A 20,076-nucleotide genomic window follows, 5' to 3' on the forward strand; every position below is an offset into this window, starting at 1 on the left:
GTGTGTCTTTCATTTTGGAATCTAACTGCATGTGTTTGCATGGATGGATGGTTTTTAATATGAATATTCATTTAACCAAATCATTTTACACATTTGTTGTACACTTGTTATGTTCAGAGCCCTGTGCTAGACATTAGAGTGATACAAAATACAAAGATGCCTCCCGCATAGTTGGGACCTCCTGGAGCTTGCAGGCTGGCAGAGGAGATTATGTTACAGGGAAGTATATGACTGTTGCCCTATGATTGAAAGTCGTGGCACTTAGCAAGCAGGTAGGCTCCATGAAGGTATTTAAATTTGGGTCATGTATTTAAGATGTACAGGTTGTCAAAATGGGGAGTGGGTTAGTGGGCAAGGTGTTCTAAGTGAAAAGAAATAACAACTCAAGGCCCAGGGGAAGGAAAGCATTAGGAAAGTGTAGGGAATGGCCAACAGACCAAATTGAGTGAGGCACCTGTAGGTGTCACAGAGAGATGAGGCCAGTAGGGAGGAGGGCTCTGACACTGGAGATGTGCTGCTGCAGCATCCGCCCTTGATGCCTCAGGCAAATAGGAGCCTTCAAGGATTTGGGGGAGAGGAGAGGTATGACCAAAGTGGTACCCTAAGAAGAGTCACCTGGTAGGGTGGTGTGGAGGCATGAGACACTAAAGGCAGAGATAAATTAGTTGATTAGGGTGAGGGGAAGAGAGCTGGAACGTGTGACTGGAAAGAAAGAGGCTGATGTGAGAGAGCTTCTGGTGGGAGAGTTGAATCTGGCGACTGATTGACCAAGGATGAGATGTGCTGCACAGTTCAGAGAAGCAGTGTGGGAGTGTGGAAAGGAGGTTGAATCTGAAGCTGTGAGGCATGGATATTAGATGCCAAGCGACCTTGAACAAGCCAGTTAACCTCTCTCAGCTTGTTTCTTCATCTGTAAAACGAGAATAATAGTACAAGTTCTCCTGGCTGGATTGTTGTATGGTTTAAATGAGATCATGTATTTAAAAGCCTTCTGTAGTAACTGGTGAAAATATGAAATAACATAAGCACAAAGAATACAGATTTACAGACTTGAGTGGGGAGGAAAAGAAGGTGGATCCTTACCCAAGAGAGACCAAGGGTTTTGGTACCTCCACTTCAGGACGTAAGTATATGTGTTGATTGGGGAGGAGGTGGGGACAAAAGTTTTTCTAGACGTTTCCAGCAGATGCAATCACAATGCAGCAGGCTCACAACAGGTCCTGTTACACCAGCCTGCCCCAGAGAGAAGACCAGAGGGCTCTTACTTTTATGTGGCTACCTGGGTGTGGTCATGGCTTTCACTGACACCTGGTATCAGGTGAGGCTGTACTTGCACATATGGCCCAACCATCTTTACAAACTGCAACACCCTTATCATCTAAAAGAGCATTTGTTCCTATATTTAAGCTGCAGCATTTTGAAAATATTGCTGTACCTTGTGTATATTCTAAAGCCGACAGGATTCAGTTAATTTAGGGGACAGTGTGGTTACTAAGAGAGAAGGCTTGGTACAAGGTAGTATTGGCTTCAAGTGCCCAGGCTGCCCAAAGGGACATTCCGTGCTTAGTACTTACAACTTCAGTAGGCATGATGTAAGCATCTGACTACCTGAATGTGAAGGCCGTGAGCACAGACCTGCTGCCTTCTATCTTAAAAGCTGCACGAATCTTGGTCAGCGTGTCTTCCGCTTGCTTTGTGTTATCGTGCCCATGCATCTTTTCCTTTCTTTCTTTTTATTGTGCCAAATATCCTACTTCAGGCCCAGATAGTTTTGCCCAGATGAGAGAATTATCCTTGGTCTTTTTGCATTTTGACGGACTATAAGAACCTTGTATCCAACTAGGCTGCTTTCATGGAGGGGAGCTTGGTGCAGTGGCTGAGAGCACCGACTCTGGAACCAGCCACCTGGTCAGAACCTGGCTCTGTCACTTATGAACTGTGTGACCCGGACGACCTCTCTATCTTAGTGTCCCCACTGAAAGTAGGAACCCTGGCACTACTTCCCTCATCAGTTCATTGTGGAGATTAGATGAGTTAATAGAGGGAAAACTTTTAGGGCCGTGCCTTCCTGCTGGTTCAGGCCAAAAACCTGAGTCATCCTCAACTCCTCTTTCTCACTCAACATCAAAGGCTTCCTCTTAAAGTATCACCAGAATTTGACCACTTCTGGGCCCTCATCATGTCGGCCTGGATTTCTGAAATAGCTTCCTCTCTAACTCACTGCTTCTGCCCTTGCCTCTCTACAAGGCATTGTCCACAGAGCACCCAAAGTCATCTCTTAACATAAAGTGATCATGTCACACTTATACTCAAAACCCACCAATGGCATGTGATTTCACCCAGAGAAAAAGCTGAAGTCTCTACAGTGGGCTACAAGGCCTTCCATCGTCTGTCTCCCCTGCCATTGCCCCTCAGTCCTCATCTCCCACTTGGCTCCCTGTGGCCCAGCCACACTGGCCTCCTTGTGTTTACTAGACTGTATGAGGCACATTCCCATCTTAGGCCTCAAGGTTTAGCTTTTGCTTCTGCCTCGGGGGCTCTTGCCCTTGGCTAAACCCCTCATTTCCCTCCAATCTTTGCTCAGATCTTGCTTTCTCAATGAGGCAGGCCCTGCCTGCCCTGTTTACTATTGCAACTGGCACCCCTCTTTGCCTTGCTCTCTCTTTTTTCCATACAGCTCTTATTACCTTCTAACATGCTATACAGTGTGCTTAGTTATTATTTATATTATTTATTGACTGTCTTTCTCATTAGAAAATAACCTCCTTGTGGGTAGACATTTTTGTCCGTTTTATTCACTGCAAGTGCCTAAAACAACGGCTGGCATATTACAGGAACTCAAAAAATTGGTATTGAATGAATGCACGAAACACCAAATAGGTGTTTGCTATTGTTACAGGTTCTCTTCCTCTGCTCACTTTTTACTGACTTATTCATTCATTCAACAACAGTTTTTTTTTAAAATAAATTTATTTATTTAATTTTGACTGTGTTTGGTCTTCGTTGCCGCGTGCGGGCTTTCTCTAGCTGTGGCGAGCGGGGGCTACTCTTCATTGTGGTGTGCGGGCTTCTCGTTGTGGTGGCTTCTCATTGCAGAGCACGGGCTCTAGGCGTGAGGGTTTCAGTAGTTGTGGCATGCGGGCTCAGTAGTTGTGGCTCACGGGCTCTAGAGCACAGGCTCAGTAGTTGCGGTGCATGGGCTTAGTTGCTCCGCGGCATGTGGGATCTTCCCGGACCAGGGCTTGAACCTGTGTCCCCTGCATTGGCAGGCAGATTCTTAACCACCGCGCCACCAGGGAAGTCCCAACAGTTTGTTAAATACCTAGTATGTAACAGGTTTTGTGCTGGACACTGAGCATAAAAAACAAGTCAAATAATAGCAATCCCCACAGAGGTTTACACTTGGATAGAGGGAGACAAACATGTAAACAAGTCAAGTGATCCAGCTGCAAAAGTGGTGGTTTTTAATCTGCATAATGTAGGGACACAAAGGAGAGATAGTTCTCCCTGGCTGACGGCAGGACTTCAGAAAAGGCTTGAAAGAAGTGGTAGTATCATATGACTCATGAAAGGTGAGGGCCTGTTTGTTAGACAGAAAATGAAGACAAGAGTGTGCCCAAAAGATAATTCCAGGGAAGAAAGGGGAAGAAATGGCCTGCATGAACTTGAAGGAAATGTGTAAGGTGAACCCAGTGTTTCAGCTTCAAGAGTGCAGGCCCAGGACCAGGATTGACTGGGATTCAGGAAGAAGGATTACATGGTGAGTTGTTTTGGCCATGTTGAGTTTGAGGGATATCCCTCCATCAAATCTTCTCCTTTTCCTCAGGCGGTAGTGTGATGACTGTTCTTTCAAGGAGCTAGGATGAGGAGAGGATAAAGGGTAGTAGGTAAAGAAATGAGGGATTGAGGGAAATTTTTCTTTAAAGAAGATGCATAAACATGTTTATTTCCTCTAGGGATGGCTTGAGGAGAAGAGTGAAAAGTTGCATAAATACAGTGGGGAATGGATGTGCCTAGCCACAGCCAGAGATGTCAAATATTTCCCAGCCTCCAGTAGAGCCCTGCTGAGTCTGGAGACCATACATCTGTAGTGGTCTCAATGTGCATAACCGTGTTAGCCCACAATCGTGTGGGCACTGAGAAGACTTGCACTGACCAAGGTGGGGATTTGCAAGAAAGATGCAGCAGGACAAGGAAGGGAGGATGTTGAGAATGCCAGTAAGAGCAGACAAAGTGATGCATTATGGGAGCTGAAATCAAGATTCTCAAAGGACAGTGGTGCTTACGAAGCTCCTTATGTGTCTCATGCGGTGAAATCCTCACAATATCCCTATAAGATAGGTACAATAAGGAAGATACAGGTAAGGAAATTGATGCTGATAGCATTTAAGTAACTTGCCCAAGATCATGCAGTTATGAAGTGGTAGAGCTGGTGTGAAACCAAATCTGTTTGATTTCAGAGCTTTTACTCTGAACCATTGTGCTGTAGGGCAAGGAGGGGTTGATGGAATAAGGGAGTGAACTGATTTGTAAGTTCAACTAGGAACGATGAAAACCCAAAATAACAGTTACTTAAACAAGATAGAAATTCTTTCTCATGTAAAGTTCCAGAGATGTGCAGTCAGAGCTGAGCTGGTTACACTATAGTATCAAAGACCCAGGAACATTCTATCTGATGACTCTGCTGTATGTGGCTTCCACTCCATAGTTATCTCATGATCCAAAATGGGTGTTGGAACTCCAGCCGTTATATACACATTTCAGCCAGCATGAGAGAGGAAGAGGATAAGAGAAGAACTTGATCTCTCCATTTAAGGACAAATAACAAAAGTGGTAACTCGTTGGCCAGAATTTAGTCACATGGGTCACATGTAGCAGAAAGTAATCCGGGAAGTGTAGTTTTTATTTTAGGTGACTCTACGTCAAGCTAAAACCAGAGATTATAACTATGACTATGGAAGAAGAAGGTGAATGGGCGAGGGATGTAGGCTGTGGTCAGAAATTCAAAGTGTGGTGGTAACACTGTATGGCTCTGGAAGTGAGAGACTGACATAGAAACTGTATGCTGGTTATTGGAATTGAACAGATGAGGAAGTGGTAGGCATGGGCTGGATGGGTTGTCCATGTGAATGTTGAAGAGCCTCACGATGATGAAGAATCTTGGGAGACTTCCCTGGTAGACCAGTGGTGAGGAACCCGCCTTCCAATACAGGGGACGCAGGTTTGATCCCCCATCAGGGAACTAAGGTCCCACATGCCATGGGGCAATTAAGCCCGCGTCACAACTACTGAGCTTGTGCGCCTCAACGAGAGAGCCCGAGTGCTGCAAACTACAGAGCTCATGCGCTCTGGACCCCGCACACCACAACTAGAGAGAAGGCCGTGTGCCACAATGAAAGATCCCGTGCGCCTCAAGGAAGACCCTGTGTGCCATGACTAAGACCTGATGCAGCCAAAAAAATAAAAGAAAAATAAATAAATTTTAAAAAAAAGATGATGAAGAATCTTGGAATAAAGATTAGCCAGGTGACAAAGTGCTCTGAATAGGGAGGGGTATATGGCCAAGAAGACAATAGATGACGGTAATGAGAAAAGCAAAGTGATGAAAGCCTCAAAATCTGGGATGTGCAGGACTTAGGTTCTTTTTTAAAATAAACTTCACAATAGTTTTAGATTTACAGAAAAATTACATGGTACAGAGAATCCCATAAATGCTTACCCAGTTTTCCCTATTATTAACATCCTATAGGGACTTCCCTGGCGGTCCAGTAGTTAAGACTTCGCCTTCCAATGCAGGGGGTGTTGGTGTGATCCCTGGTCAGGGAGCTAAGATCCCACATACCTTGCGGCCAAAAAACCAAAACATAAAATGAAGCAATATTGTAACAAATTCATTAAAGATTTTTAAAATGATCCACATCAAAAAAAAAATCTTATATAAGTACGGTACATTTGTTACAATTAATGAGCCAATACTGATACATTACTATTAACTAAAGTCCATACTTTATTTAGACAGATTTCTTTAGTTTTTAACCTAATGCTCTTTTCTGTTCCAGGATCCCATCCAAGATACCACTGCATTCAGTTGTCATGTCTCCTTAGGCTCCTCTTAGCTGTCATAGTTTCTCAGGCTTTCCTTGCTTTTGATGACATTGACAGTTTTGAGGAGTACTGGTCAGGTATTTTGTAGAATGTGCCTCTCTTTGAATTTGTCTAATGTTTTTCTCATGATTACATGTGTTGTTAGGTTTTAGGAGGAAGACAATAGAGGTAAAGTATCATTCTTATATCATATCAAGCGTACATACTATCACCATGACTTTTCACTGTTGATGTTAACCCTGATCCCCTGGGTGAGGTAATGTTACTCTTTTTTTCTCCTTTTATACTTTATTCTTTGGAAGGGAGTGACTATGTACAGTCATACATACATAAATTCCAAATAATGTATGCAGATACTTTGCCCTCCCCTTGAGGGCAAAGTATCTGCATAAATGATTTGGAATTCTTCTGCCTGAGTCAGCTACCTATTCTGTCCCACTTATTCATTCTCTCATTTATTTACAGTAGTATGGACTCATGACTATCTACTTTATACTCTTGGTTATAATTCTCTAATACTGCCTCACTTATTTTGTTGCTCAAATTCTTCCAGCTTTCACCACTGGGAGCTCTTCCAGGTGGCTCCTGTATCACTTTGACATATCTCTACTTCCTTACTTTCTGGCACTACAAGATGCTCCAGACTTATCTTGCATATTTCCTGCCCCAGTCCTGGAATCAGCCAATTCTCCAAGGGGCCCTGGTTCCTTTGACTGGAGAATGGTATTAGAAACCAAGAGCTGGCACCAGGTGTACTCACTGCTACTGGGATGTCATTGCTTCTAGACCTTATCACCTGACAGAGCAAGGACGTATATGTGTGTATACTAACCAGTGCATATGCATATATCTATAAATGTTTCTATAGGTAACCATCTGTATCTATATTAAGATAAGCATAAGTTCATATTAATATCTTCAATTCTAATCCATTACTAAATGGATCACTCTAGCCTTTGCTCCTTGCTTATCTGTAACTGCTTCTGAGAAACCTTGCCCCAACATCTGCCATGTGTTTACTTAATAGTTCAATCCTAGTATACACCGATAGTGGTTTCAGAACTGTTAATCCATACCCCACTTGATCAACTAAAGTTTCTTTTGCCTTTCATTTACAGACTCCACTCATTTCCACAATGACTTACGTCAGCACCTTCCCCCCTCATCCTCTTCAATGAGGTTGTTTCATATATTTGTAATAGATTATTTTGTCACGTTCTACCTTCTATCCTGGGAACCTCTCACCTTCTAAACAATTAAAAAAATTTTTTGCCTCCTTTAAGGTTGACTCTTTGTGCTTTAAAGCTCTTTGAGTTTTGATAAATATGTGGTACCATGTATCCACCATCACAGTATCACACAGGATAGTTTCACTGTCCTAAAAAATCCTCTGTGTTTCGCCGGTTCAACCCTTCCCCACCCTGAACCCCTGACATCCACTAATCTATTTACCATCTCTATAGTTTTGCCTTTTCCATAATGTCATATGAATGGAATCATGCAGTATGTAGCCTTTTTGAATTAGATAGCTTCACTTAGAAATATTCATTTAAGATACCTCCATGTCTTTGTGTAGTTTGATAGCTCATTCCTTTCTGTTGCTCAGTAATAATCCATTGTCCAGATGTACCACAGTTCTTTATGCATTCACCTATTGAAGGACATCTTGGTTGCTTCCAGTGTGGGAGGGTTATGACCAAAGCTGCTATAAACATTCACATGCGGTTTTTTGTGAGCACATAGGCTTTCAAATCGAATGGATAAATGCCTAGGAGCACAATTGTATGGTAAGACCATGTGTAGCTTTGTAAAAAAACTGCCAAAATGTCTTCCAAAGTGGCTGTACCATTTTACATTCCCACCAGCAATGAATGAGAGTTCCTGTTGCTCCACATTCTCATCAGAATTTGATATTTTCAGATTTTTGGATTTTTAGACATTCTAGTAGGTATATAGTGTTATCTCAGTATTGTTTTAGTTTGCACTTTCCTCATGACAGATGATATTTAGTATAATCAAGTTCTTTCTATTCCTCACATGGGATGCTTTTTATTTTCTGATCTTTGCAAATTTCACACGTCATCCAGCCTTTGTTCAAGTGCTTTCTCCTCCGTGATGTCTTTACAAACCTTATGAGCCCTTAACATCACCTTCCTTTTTTGACTTTCTATTGCACTATAGCGGAGTTACATCAGACTCATATCTAACTTGCTCAAGTTCAGTTACAGATCCACAATCTTTGTCTGTGATTATGAAACCCAAAGTTTTAAGTTTGCAGCACATGTATTTGGTGGCCAAACCTGACTTGGGCAAGGAGAGACCATCTTTTTATTCATCCACACAGAGTGAATATTCACATATTTTACTGCAGAAATATGGATGTGTTTGATTATGTAATGCTGCCCAAAGCTCTACTGTGATGTTAAATAATATACTGTACACGTACCACATATTCTTCTCAAAAACATCCTAGGTTACATTTAGTAATCCTCAAGGGAGTAATGGTATTTTAATTTTCTAGGGACGGGGAGGAAATGGATCTGAAGAGGCTGAGAGATACCTTTGGCTTCTGAGAGCAGAGGGGACCTTCACCTTCCTTTGATAGTATCTCTGGGGAGAAATGGCTGCAGGGGGCATCTGGTCAGACAGGTCCAGAAAGAGCCTAGTAAAGATTTCTGGACCTTGAGGCTGTAGAAAGGGGATGTTGAATCCATGGGGAGAGGGAGGGAAGGTCAGTGGGCATCGCGAGGGCCATGTCTAAGGTCAGATGACAAAAGTCATGCTCCCTCACCCCACCTTCCCATACCTTCAGAAAACCGTGGAAAGAACTGAGGGTAAATTTTTATCTGTTAAATAGGATCAAGCAAATAAGGATAAATGTCAGGGTTAGAAATTAAGTTCGACTTATAAAAAGCAGAAGCAGTTCTATTTCTTGGAGTCATGAGTTTTGGGGCTAAGAATCATACCTAACATATAGAGGTAAAATTACATCTAGTCCTCACAGAGAGGTTGATGTATGTCATTGGAATAAACTGCGCAGGGTCTCACATCTTGGATGTCTTTGAATCAGCCCTCCAGCCTGACTACTGATTCACAGATCAATGCAGTTTCTGATTTTCATTAGTAGATAGCCCTGTGGTGTCTTGTGAACTGATTGCTTACATTATGGTACTTTTCCATATATTTTCCTCACCTGTGTACTGTATAACTCTCCAGCTTTCTTTGTACCATTTTGCAAAGTGAATCAAGATAAATGCTTTCTGAAATTGCCCTACCCATTGTAAGAGTAATCACAGTTGCCAAGAGAGAAGCTTTAAGACTGCGATTTTTAACAATGTAAATCAATTTCATATCTACAGGCAAAGTAGCCTAGTAAGGCAATTCCTCATTTAAAGTACATTTCGTTTGCCATTATTTCTTTCACTAGAGAGCACCTTTGCATAAAAGTGCAATATATTTTGTCCTAGTTGAATCAGAGTTACTTCAAAGGAGTAGTATCTAATTTTGTGTCCCTGGCTATAGGAGGGAAGGGAGCATCTGTTGCTGCTGGCTGGTGGTGATGCTGATGGTGGTGATGGTGATGGTGCTGGTGCTGGTGGTGTGATTTGTTTTCGTATCTAGTGGCCTCCTTCGGCACTTCAATGACTGTTCCAATTTCTTTCTTCTGGACTACTGTTGACTACTATGGACTAATTATGCAGATTCTTCTTGGTCTTTCCTCCTAGGGTCAAACACATGAATCCCCAAACTGAATATCACAATTACTTTTAGAATATCTGTGATTCACAGTCACATTGTCATTTTTGTACAGGAGTCTTTCTTGTCTTTTTTTTTTTTGCGGTACCCAGCCCTCTCACTGTTGTGGCCTCTCCCGTTGCAGAGCACAGGCTCCGGACGCGCAGGCTCAGTGGCCATGGCTCACGGGCCCAGCCGCTCCGCGGCATGTGGGATCTTCCCAGACCGGGGCACGAACCCGTGTCCCCTGCATCGGCAGGCGGACTCTCAACCACTGCGCCACCAGGGAAGCCCTCTTGTCATTTCTTAATAGGCTCTAACACTTAAGGAATGTGTGAGACCTGTACTACAATGAGTTTATCTTTGCCTAATTCATTGTTGTATCCATGCATATTTTTCTTTTCTTTTTTCCAGCTTTACTGAGGTATTATTGACAAATAGGAATTGTATATATTTAAGGTATGCAACTTGATGTTTTAAATACATTGTGAAACGATCACCACAATCAATCTAATTAACAAATTCATCACTTCACATAGTTACCATTTCCTTCCTTCCTTCCTTTCTTCCTTCTTTCCTTTCTTCTTGCTTTCTTGCTTTTTTTGTGGTAAGAACACTTAAGATCTACTCTTTTAGCAAATATCAAGTATATAATACAGTATCGTTAACTACAGTTACCACACCGTACATTAGATATCCAGAACTTATTCATCTTGCATAACTGAAACTTTGTGCCCTTTGACCAATATCTCCCCATTTTCCCCTCCCACCCAGCCCCAGGCAACCACCGTTCTACTCTCTGCTTCTATGAGTTTGACTACTTTAGGTACCTCATATCGGCGAATCATGCAGTATTTGTCTTTCTAAGTCTGGCTTATTTCACTTAGTGTGATGTCTTCCAGGCTCATTCATGTTGTCACTAATTTTTTCAAACGTGTCCTTGTAGGGGATATGTTTTTATGGCTGTACGTAACCAGCTGGCAAACATATGTATGACACAATTTTTAATAATCGAAGATAATGTGGGATAATATGGAAAAAGACATGGGCTGTATTGATAAATAACTTTCTACTCTGATACATGAGGTAAGAAAATGGGGCAGAGTATTACCATGGCTTATATATAGCCAGATGGTGGGATTCTTCAATACTGTAAGAGCTACATTTCAAATCTTTACCCCTAATTATTTGGTAATTGAATAACATATTGATCCTTCAGTTTCTCCTTTCCTTGTTCTACAAATGGAAAAGGTTGTTAGAACAAGGCAGAAATGTGCGGTTTATGGGTTTAGAGGCAGTGGAGGAAAGACGGGCCAGTGCATCTGTCTAAATAGGGAAGCCTTCAAGAAGAAGGGCACCAAGACAAGCCCGTAATGATTTGGTTGTTAAGACATAACATTTTTTTTTTTTACAGCGTTTACAATGTGAAACTTTCAATGCTTAGTTGATTGTACCTTGCATGTACTGTGGAAAGTAAACAAGTTTATTCTAGTTTAAGTACAGAATTGGGAAGGAGAAACGACTTCATTATTTTCATTGGTTTTTTTTCCTTCTAATTCTTCTTTTCAAATATATTATTTTTCCAAGTCTAATTTAAAAGATAGTATAAGCTAAAAGTAGAAAATGTGGAAAATACAAAAAGTACAATTGGAAAATGAAAAATCTACTTATATCCCCTCCACCCAAAGAAGACCTCTGTTAACATTTTGTTATAAATTTCAGGTAACTATCGACAAATAATACTACTTAACAAAACAACCTCAAAATCTCAGTGGTTTGCAACAACAAATATTTATTTTTCCACTCATGGGTCTGTGGGTTGGTTGGGTTGATTTTGGCTGAACTCAGGTTTGGCTCTAAGCAACAGGTCTGGGGTAAGTCCACGTCACGTGAGTTATTTGGGGCCCCAGCTTAAGAAACAGTACTACAGTTTTCCAGTGAAATGGTAATGAAGCAGGTATAAGCTGGGCTGGGAAAGAGTGGGTGGGGCTATAGATGAAGCAGCATTGGCCATACGTTGCTAATTATTGAAATTGTGGGTTTGCTATACTATTCTCTCCACTCATTCATATGTTTAAAATTTTACATAATAAAGAGTTAAATTTGTATCCAAATACTGCTTTTACTATTAGAAAATTCTTTTGATAACAATCCCTTAATATCTGTATATATATTATTATTATTATTTTATTTGTTAGCAAATACTGTGGATTCAGTGTCTAACCTATGATCCTGTAATGGTCATGAGCTCGTTTTAAGATCCTTCCAAAGGTCCATCAATTTTTATTGAAGCTCCTGACTTGTTATATTTGTTTGATTCACTGTGTGTTCAATAACAGATGCAGACAAAACTGGAAACTGTTTTAATAATGGGTATACCAGGATCACCACTCCCTCCTCTGCCACTGCCCACACCCCCGCCCTAGCCAGAAATAATCACATCCAAAGTAATTCTACAGTTTGTTTGTTCATAGACCATCTGTCATCCTATGTATGTACTATAGATTCCCAGGGTTTATCAGCACTATAACCAGCCATTCCAGTCTTCTGTTAAACCCCAAGAGGACTCCAAGGGACTGAGCAGAAAGGCTCTCTACCTCGACCCCAGCCAGCTCTGTCCACCACTGCATTTAAGAAAGTAAGTCCTCAATGAGGGGCTAGCTCATCATAGTCTCCTCTAGACTGAGGTCTAGGAAGCTCACAGCACCTAGGACAACATCTTTTTCCCACATGGGGAATCTTACAGGACATCCTCTTTGTCATCAAACATTATTGCAAAATCCCTACAGACATAGGGAATTTCCACTGATGCGAGACTCAGCCATAAGATCAAGAGTGATCCATCTCCACAGCCCTACCCGGATTTTCACCCGTAAGAATACTATCTGTGGACTGAGGACAGCATTCCTAGAAAGTGACTGCTAGCTGAATCATCCAAGTTCTTTGATTTTTAAGTACCTGTAACACCACTAACTCTTCTACTAGACACAGGTGAATTAATAGTCTTAACCAGTAGTTGAAATTTCTTTCTTTGTAGTGCTAGTAATTTAACTATTTGGTTTGGTTATCTCCTGTTGCACAACACATGATCCCAAAGACATTGAAAGATAAACTACCACAGGTTCTGTGGATCAGGAACTCAGACAGGACCTAGTCATCTCTCCTCCATGACTGAGGCCTCTTGTTCTGAAGATTCAGAAGGCTGGGAATGCCTTGAAAGGCTGAGGGCTGCAATCATCTGGAGGCTTCTTTATTCACATGTGAGGCACCTGGGCTGAGATGACGCCAAGGCTGGGCTCAGCTGGGCTGTCAGCTGGTGCCAACACTTGGCCTCTCCCAAGCTTGGCTTTTCACAGCATGGCGGCTGGGTTTCTAGAGTGAGGACCCAGTAAAGAAACTTCTGTAGAGTGAGTGGTCCAAGAAAACTGGGGGGAATCTGCATAGCCTTTCAGGACCCAACTCCAGAAATCACATGGCATCATTTCTGTCATACTCTATCAGCTGAAACAGTCATAAGCCCACTGGATTCATTCGGGAGACAGAGCGGCCGCCTCTTGACAGGAGGTGTTTCCAAGCATTTTGGGGCCTGTTTTAAAACCACCACATAGCTTCAGATTCCAGTGGGAGCTGCTGCGCCTCCAGAGTTCCCCAGGTGAGCTGCTTCGCTATCGGCATGATAACTGAATGAGTGCAGGGTAAACTATTGTCTGGCATTGCAGTCTGGACAAAGTGCTTTAATATTCTTGCTTTTCCAAAATTCTTTCCCAGCATTCTTTTTTTTTGTTTTTTTTTTTTTTGTTTTTTTTTGTTTTTGCAGTACGCGGGCCTCTCATTGTTGTGGCCTCTTCTGTTGCGGAGCACAGGCTCCGGACGCGCAGGCTCAACGGCCATGGCTCACGGGCCCAGCCACTCTGCGGCATGTGGGATCTTCCCAGACCGGGGCACGAACCTGTGTCCCCTGCATCGGCAGGCGGACTCTCAACCACTTGAGCCATCAGGGAAGCCCCCAGCATTCTTATCTCTAAAACAAAATGTGTAGTTTGACCACCTCATTTGTGTTTTTAGAGCTTTTAAAGGGCTCAATTCTCTTCTGTATTTTCTGCGGAGCATTCCAAATATATCATTTGTTTTGGTGTTAGGGAAGGAAATGTTTCCTCTGGCTGTCTAGCCTCCGTTTTTTTGTATTCAGTGGATAAACCGGTTGGGGTTATAGTCTGTGCAGGGCAGAGCAGAGTGTTTTTGACACCCCTCCAGCTGTAGTAGCTGCAGGAGGCCCCTTCAACAGTGTCCTCACCAGGTGGAAGTAGCCAGTGAACTAGGCAGGTTCCTACCCTCGTCTCCCCAGTACCAGATACCAACCCTTTTACATAATATTGGCTACTTCTGTTTCATCCCTGGCAACCTTCCCGTGCCTGTCCTTTGCTCACTCTTCTATTAATTAATCTCCTTGCATTTCTTTAAACAAAGGTTCTTTTTATGTTTACATAGCAACCCTATGCTTTCTCGTTTTAAAATGGAACATTTAAAAACAGTTTTGTTTTTACTTTTTTCTTTCATTTATATTTTTCTGTATCTCTAATTTCCACAATAAACATGTATACTTTAAAAATAAATGCACACTCATTAGGATGGCCAGTATGTAAAAAAAAACCCAAACAGGAACCAATAAAGATTGGTAAATTGGAGAAATTGAAAGCCTTTTGCAGTTGCAATGGAGAAAAGTTTGGTATAATAGTTCCTCAAAAAATTAAAAATAGAATTACCATGTAATCCAGCAATTCCACCTTTGGGTATATATACAAAAGAACTGAAAGCAGGGACTCAAAGAGGTATTTGTACACCCATGCTCATAGCATTCTTTACATTAGCCAAAAGGTGGGAGCCACTCAAGTGTCCATCAATGGATAAATGGGTACAGAGTTTCAGTTTCACAAGATGAAAATGGTTCTGGAGGGCTTCCCTGGTGGCGCAGTGGTTGAGAGTCCGCCTGCCGATGCAGGGGACGCGGGTTCGTGCCCCGGTCCGGGAGGATCCCGCGCGCCGCGGAGCGGCTGGGCCCGTGAGCCATGGCCGCTGAGCCTGCGTGTCCGGAGCCTGTGCTCCGCAACGGGAGAGGCCGCAACGGTGAGAGGCCCGCTTACCGCAAAAAAAAAAAAAAAGAAAAAACAGAAAAGAAAATAGTTCTGGAGATTGGTTCCACAACAACGTGAATGTACTTAACACTACTTGAACTGTACACTTGAAAATGGTTAAGATGGTAACTTTTATGTTACTCCTTTCTCTTTGCATTTACTATGTCAATCAGATTTGGTGTCAGTTCTGCTAGCATTGTAAAAGGAGTTGGAAAACTTAAAAAAAATTTTTTTTTTAGAGCACTCCCACATGCCTCACAGATTATATGTAGCTTTAAGGAATCATTCAGATTATTCTCTGGACTCCCTTCCTCCCAGCTATCACTGCTAAAATTTTCCACCTCTCCAGGGCTGAGACAGACCAGGTTTTTTTGTTTTTTTTTTTTTTTTTTTTGTGGTACGCGGGCCTCTCACTGTCGTGGCCTCTCCCATCGCGGGGCACAGGCTCCGGACGCGCAGGCCCAGCGGCCATGGCTCACGGGCCCAGCCACTCTGCGGCATGTGGGATCCTCCTGGACCGGGGCACGAACCCGTGTCCCCTGAATTGGAAGGCAGACTCTCAACCACTGCGCCACCAGGGAAGCCCGGGACCAGGTTTTCAGTGGTGCCACATCTTAGGAGAGCACAAGGGCAGATCCTTCAGAGTAAGGGAAGGGTGAAGGTCAGCCCTGTGCTCAGACTGTTACCTCCCGTAACCTCTCACCTATCCCTTCCTCCTCCCTGCAGAAGATCCACACAAAGTTCCAGCTCTTATCCATCTCTTTCTCTTCCTCCAGAGACCTCCACCCTGCCTTTGAAGGCTCTTGGAGCATGTTTGTTTATTGGCTTTGTGGACCTATGTGTTCCTAAACTCTCAGCATTATCAACTCCAATCTCACTTCTGTGCCCTCAGGGTCCTATGGAATGAGCATCTGCCCAACCTGCCAACTACCCCATAGTCCCTTACCCTAGCTTATGACAGTAAAGACCTCAGCATTTTTCTTATTTCTCAGATATTCCAATTTCCCCTCTTTACCTCAGAACCTGCTAGACTCACTACTCCCATACCCTCTGCCACCAGCACCACTACCCCCAACACACACACACACACACACACACGCCTTTTTCCCTTGAACTAACTCCTATCCACTTTTCAGATCCTAGATCTCAGTTCCTATTTATTTATTTATTTATCGGCCATGCCACGCAGCATGCGGGATCTTAGTTCCCCGACCAGGCATCGAACCTGTGTCCTCTGCAGTGGAAGTGCAGAGTCTTAACCACTGGACCGCCAGGGAAGTCCTTCTAAGTTCCTATTTTAAGGGAACCCTTCCCAACCCAGAATATGCCAGACTCCTTGATGTATGCCTAGAACTCAGTGTGCCTAGTTTTAGAGATTTACAGTGTTTGTAGTTAAATATTTATATGATCATTTGATTCATATTTGCCTTCTCCACTAGACTGTAAGCACAGGAAGGCCATGACTGTGTGTGTCTTGTTTCAAATTTTATCCCGGGTGCTTAGCACAGTGTAAGCATTCAAAAAATATTTGTTGAATCAATATAGTACTGTATAGATAAGTTGTGAGCCTATTCTATATTACACTGGGTCAGGTATTGAAGGGTAAAGGGTTTAATACATAACACCTTATTTTTCACCTGCCCGAGTTTGGAACAAACTTGGAGATAGATGTAGGAGTCAGGCAGATAAAGATAAAAACAAAACAAAACAAAACTTTGTATCAAAGAGAAATGGCATAATAAATACCATTTCCAGTCAAAAGGAATGGGAACTTCTTGGAGAAACGGCTGCTTCCAGGTCTGGAGAAGGAAATATATTATATGAGCTTAAAATATCTTGTAGCAGAAATAAAGACACTATTTAAAAACTAACGGGGATATATGGAAACAACACAAGAGCTGGTTTCAAAAAGACAAATGACAGAAATGGATCATAATTTGATAAATAAACAAGGAATCCCTGAGTCCATAGTCATACTCAAAAAAGCAGGCAGTGAGGGGAAGGGAGGAAAGCTCTTTTTTATAAAAGAACTCCAGTTAAAAATGTGGAAGGAGGCCCGCCTCCCGCAGCGGAAGATGCGGCCGAGGAGGAGGTGGCGGCGGCGGCGGCGCGCTCCCACGGTTTGAAGCGGCGGCAGGCTGCCAGGGGCCGGCGGCGCGATGAGCTGGGCGGCCGCCTCCGGCTCGGGGCTGTGAGGGGCTCGGGGCCGGGGGTGGGCGGCGGCGGCGCGGCGGGCGGCCCACACTTCTCCTCGGCGGCAGCGGCGGAGGCCATGCGCAGGACGGCGCGGCCGCTGGGCCGGGGCCGCCTCCCGTGGACCCACGGCCTGAGGGCCCTGCCGCCGCCCCTGCCCCGAGGCCGCCGGCGCTGCCTCCCGCGTACGCGGGGCCTGGCGTGAGCGTCTACCTGAGAGAGGACGAGGTGCGCCGGCTCATCGGTATTGTTGCAGAACTTTATTATGTGAGAAATGATCTTATTAGTCACTACGCCCTATCCTTTAACCTGTTAGTACCCAGCGAGACAAATTTCCTGCACTTCACTTGGCATGCAAAGTCCAAGGTTGAATATAAGCTGGGATTCCAAGTAGACAATTTCCTGGCTATGGACGTGCCCCAGGTCAACATTTCTGCTCAGGGGGAAGCTCCACGCACTTTATCAGTGCTTCGGGTCGAGCTTTCCTGTACTGGCAAAGTAGATTCTGAGGTTATGATACTAATGCAGCTCAACTTGACAGTAAATTCTCCAAAAAACTTTACAGTCTTAAATTTTAAACGAAGGAAAATGTGCTACAAAAAACTTGAAGAAGTAAAAACGTCATCCTTGGACAAAAACACTAGCAGAACTATTTATGATCCTGTACATGCAGCTCCAACCACTTCTACGCGTGTGTTTTATATCAGCGTAGGGGTTTGCTGTGCAGTAATATTTCTCGTAGCAATAATATTAGCTGTTTTGCACCTTCTTCGTATGAAAAGGATTGAACTGGATGACAGCATCAGTGCCAGCAGTAGTTCCCAAGGGCTGTCTCAGCCATCTAACCAGACGACTCAGTATCTGAGAACCAACACACCCAACAATGCAACTCCTATCACCAGCTCCTCAGGTTATCCCACCTTGCGGATAGAGAAGAATGACCTGAGAAGTGTCACTCTTTTGAAAGCCAAAGCTGAGGTGAAGGATATCGCAATATCCAGGGAGAGGATAACTCTAAAAGATGTACTCCAAGAAGGTACTTTTGGGCGTGTTTTCCATGGGATTTTAGTAGATGAAAAAGATCCAAATAAGGAAAAACAAGCATTTGTAAAAACAGTTAAAGATCAAGCTTCTGAAATTCAGGTGACAATGATGCTCACTGAAAGTTGTAAGCTACGAGGTCTTCATCACAGGAATCTTCTTCCTATTACTCATGTCTGTATAGAAGAAGGAGAAAAGCCCATGGTGATATTGCCGTACATGAATTGGGGGAATCTTAAATTGTTTTTACGGCAGTGCAGATTAGTAGAGGCCGATGATCCACAAGCAATTTCTCAACAAGACCTGTCCGCATGGCTATTCAGATTGCTTGTGGAATGAGCTATCTGGCCAGAAGGGAAGTCATCCACCAAGACCTGGCTGCTAGGAACTGTGTCATGGATGACAGACTTCAAGTTAAGATCACAGACAATACCTTCTCCAGAGACTTGTTCCCTATGGACTCTCATTGTCTGGGGGACAACGAAAACAGGCCAGTTCGGTGGATGGCTCTTGAAAGTCTGGTGAATAATGAGTTCTCCAGTGCTAGTGATGTGTGGGCCTTTGGAGTGACGCTGTGGAAGCTCATGACTCTGGGCCAAACGCCCTACGTGGACATCGACCCGTTGGAGATGGCCGCGTACCTGATAGATGGTTACCGAATAGCCCAGCCGATCAACTGTCCTGCTGAACTATTTGCTGTGATGGCTTGTTGCTGGGCCTTAGGTCCGGAGGAGAGGCCCAAGTTCCAGCAGCTGGTCCAGTGTCTCACAGAGTTCCGTGCAGCCCTGGAGGCCTACGTCTGACTCCTCTCACAGTCCCCCAGCGTCAGGAGGAAGGAGCCTGCCAGGGCTCACTTGTAGCCAGTCACGGCTGCTGCATACGCCGCGCAGCACCACAGAAGCACATTTGTCTTCCAGAACACCGTGCCTTGGGAATGCTTTAGAATCGGCACTATCTAAGGCAGACTTAATGATGTCAAATATTTTCTAGACATCACTTTCATTAGGTTGAACTGAAAATGTTTTTGTAAATTTTTTGGCCAAAAATTTTTTTAAACATAGTTAACTTTGGACTAGGGGTACATTCTCACAAAATAAATAAACAGTTTTTTAAAAAAAAATGTAGAAGGAATGATAGAATTAGAAAATCACTATTTGCAAACACCACTACTGCAAATCACTATTTGCAATCAGTAATAACTGATTATCCATGGATGCTAAAACCATGGGTATAAGTTTGTTGGGGAACAGGATATTCGTATGGGCTCACAGTATCACCCAACAGGTTACTTATTAAGTATAAAGGGAAAAGATACCTTTAAAATGAAGAGATCTGGTGGGCACCACGTTAACCAAAGTGATTAAATCCAGCATCGGAGATACTGGAACAAACTGACATTGTGTTCTTACTGATGTGATGCAATTGGAAGCATACGACATCACGAACCTGGTATTCATGCTAAATATTTAACATGAATTAATCATAAGGAAGCATCATTATGGTGTATTTTATGACACAGTCTGGCCTTTTCAAACTTGTCAGTGTCTTCTGAAAAGGAGGGAGATTATTCTATAGATTATGGATAGTAAAGAGACAAGACCAGTAAATGCAGTGTACGGTCTTTAAAACAGGTATAAAGGAACTTTTGAGGTAAACTAGGGTAATATAAATATGGAATGTATAATAGATAATAATGTATCAATGTTAAACTTCCTGAGGGTAAAAATTGTATCATGATTAAGTAGAAAAATGCCTTTGTTCTTAAGAGATACCTATTGAACTACATACATTCAGCCAAAAAAGAAAAAAGGAAAAAAATAAGAGAGAGAAAGATGATAAATGGAACACAGTATTAACAACTGATGAATGT

The 20,076-nt window shown here is 43.0% G+C and overlaps 1 protein-coding gene across 1 annotated transcript; it reads left to right on the forward strand.

The window, feature by feature from the left end:
- The first annotated feature begins 5,557 nt into the window (after positions 1–5,557).
- Positions 5,558–19,102, forward strand: LOC101279065 (tyrosine-protein kinase RYK-like). Its single transcript, XM_033437915.2, is given in 4 exon segments — positions 5,558–5,582; positions 17,042–17,092; positions 17,137–18,507; positions 18,510–19,102. Coding segments are annotated over 4 exon segments (1,947 nt in total). The 3' UTR covers positions 19,010–19,102.
- Positions 19,103–20,076: the final 974 nt, after the last annotated feature.

This window comes from Orcinus orca, chromosome 3, assembly GCF_937001465.1.
Source record: "Orcinus orca chromosome 3, mOrcOrc1.1, whole genome shotgun sequence".
NCBI classification, from domain to species: Eukaryota; Metazoa; Chordata; class Mammalia; order Artiodactyla; family Delphinidae; genus Orcinus; species Orcinus orca.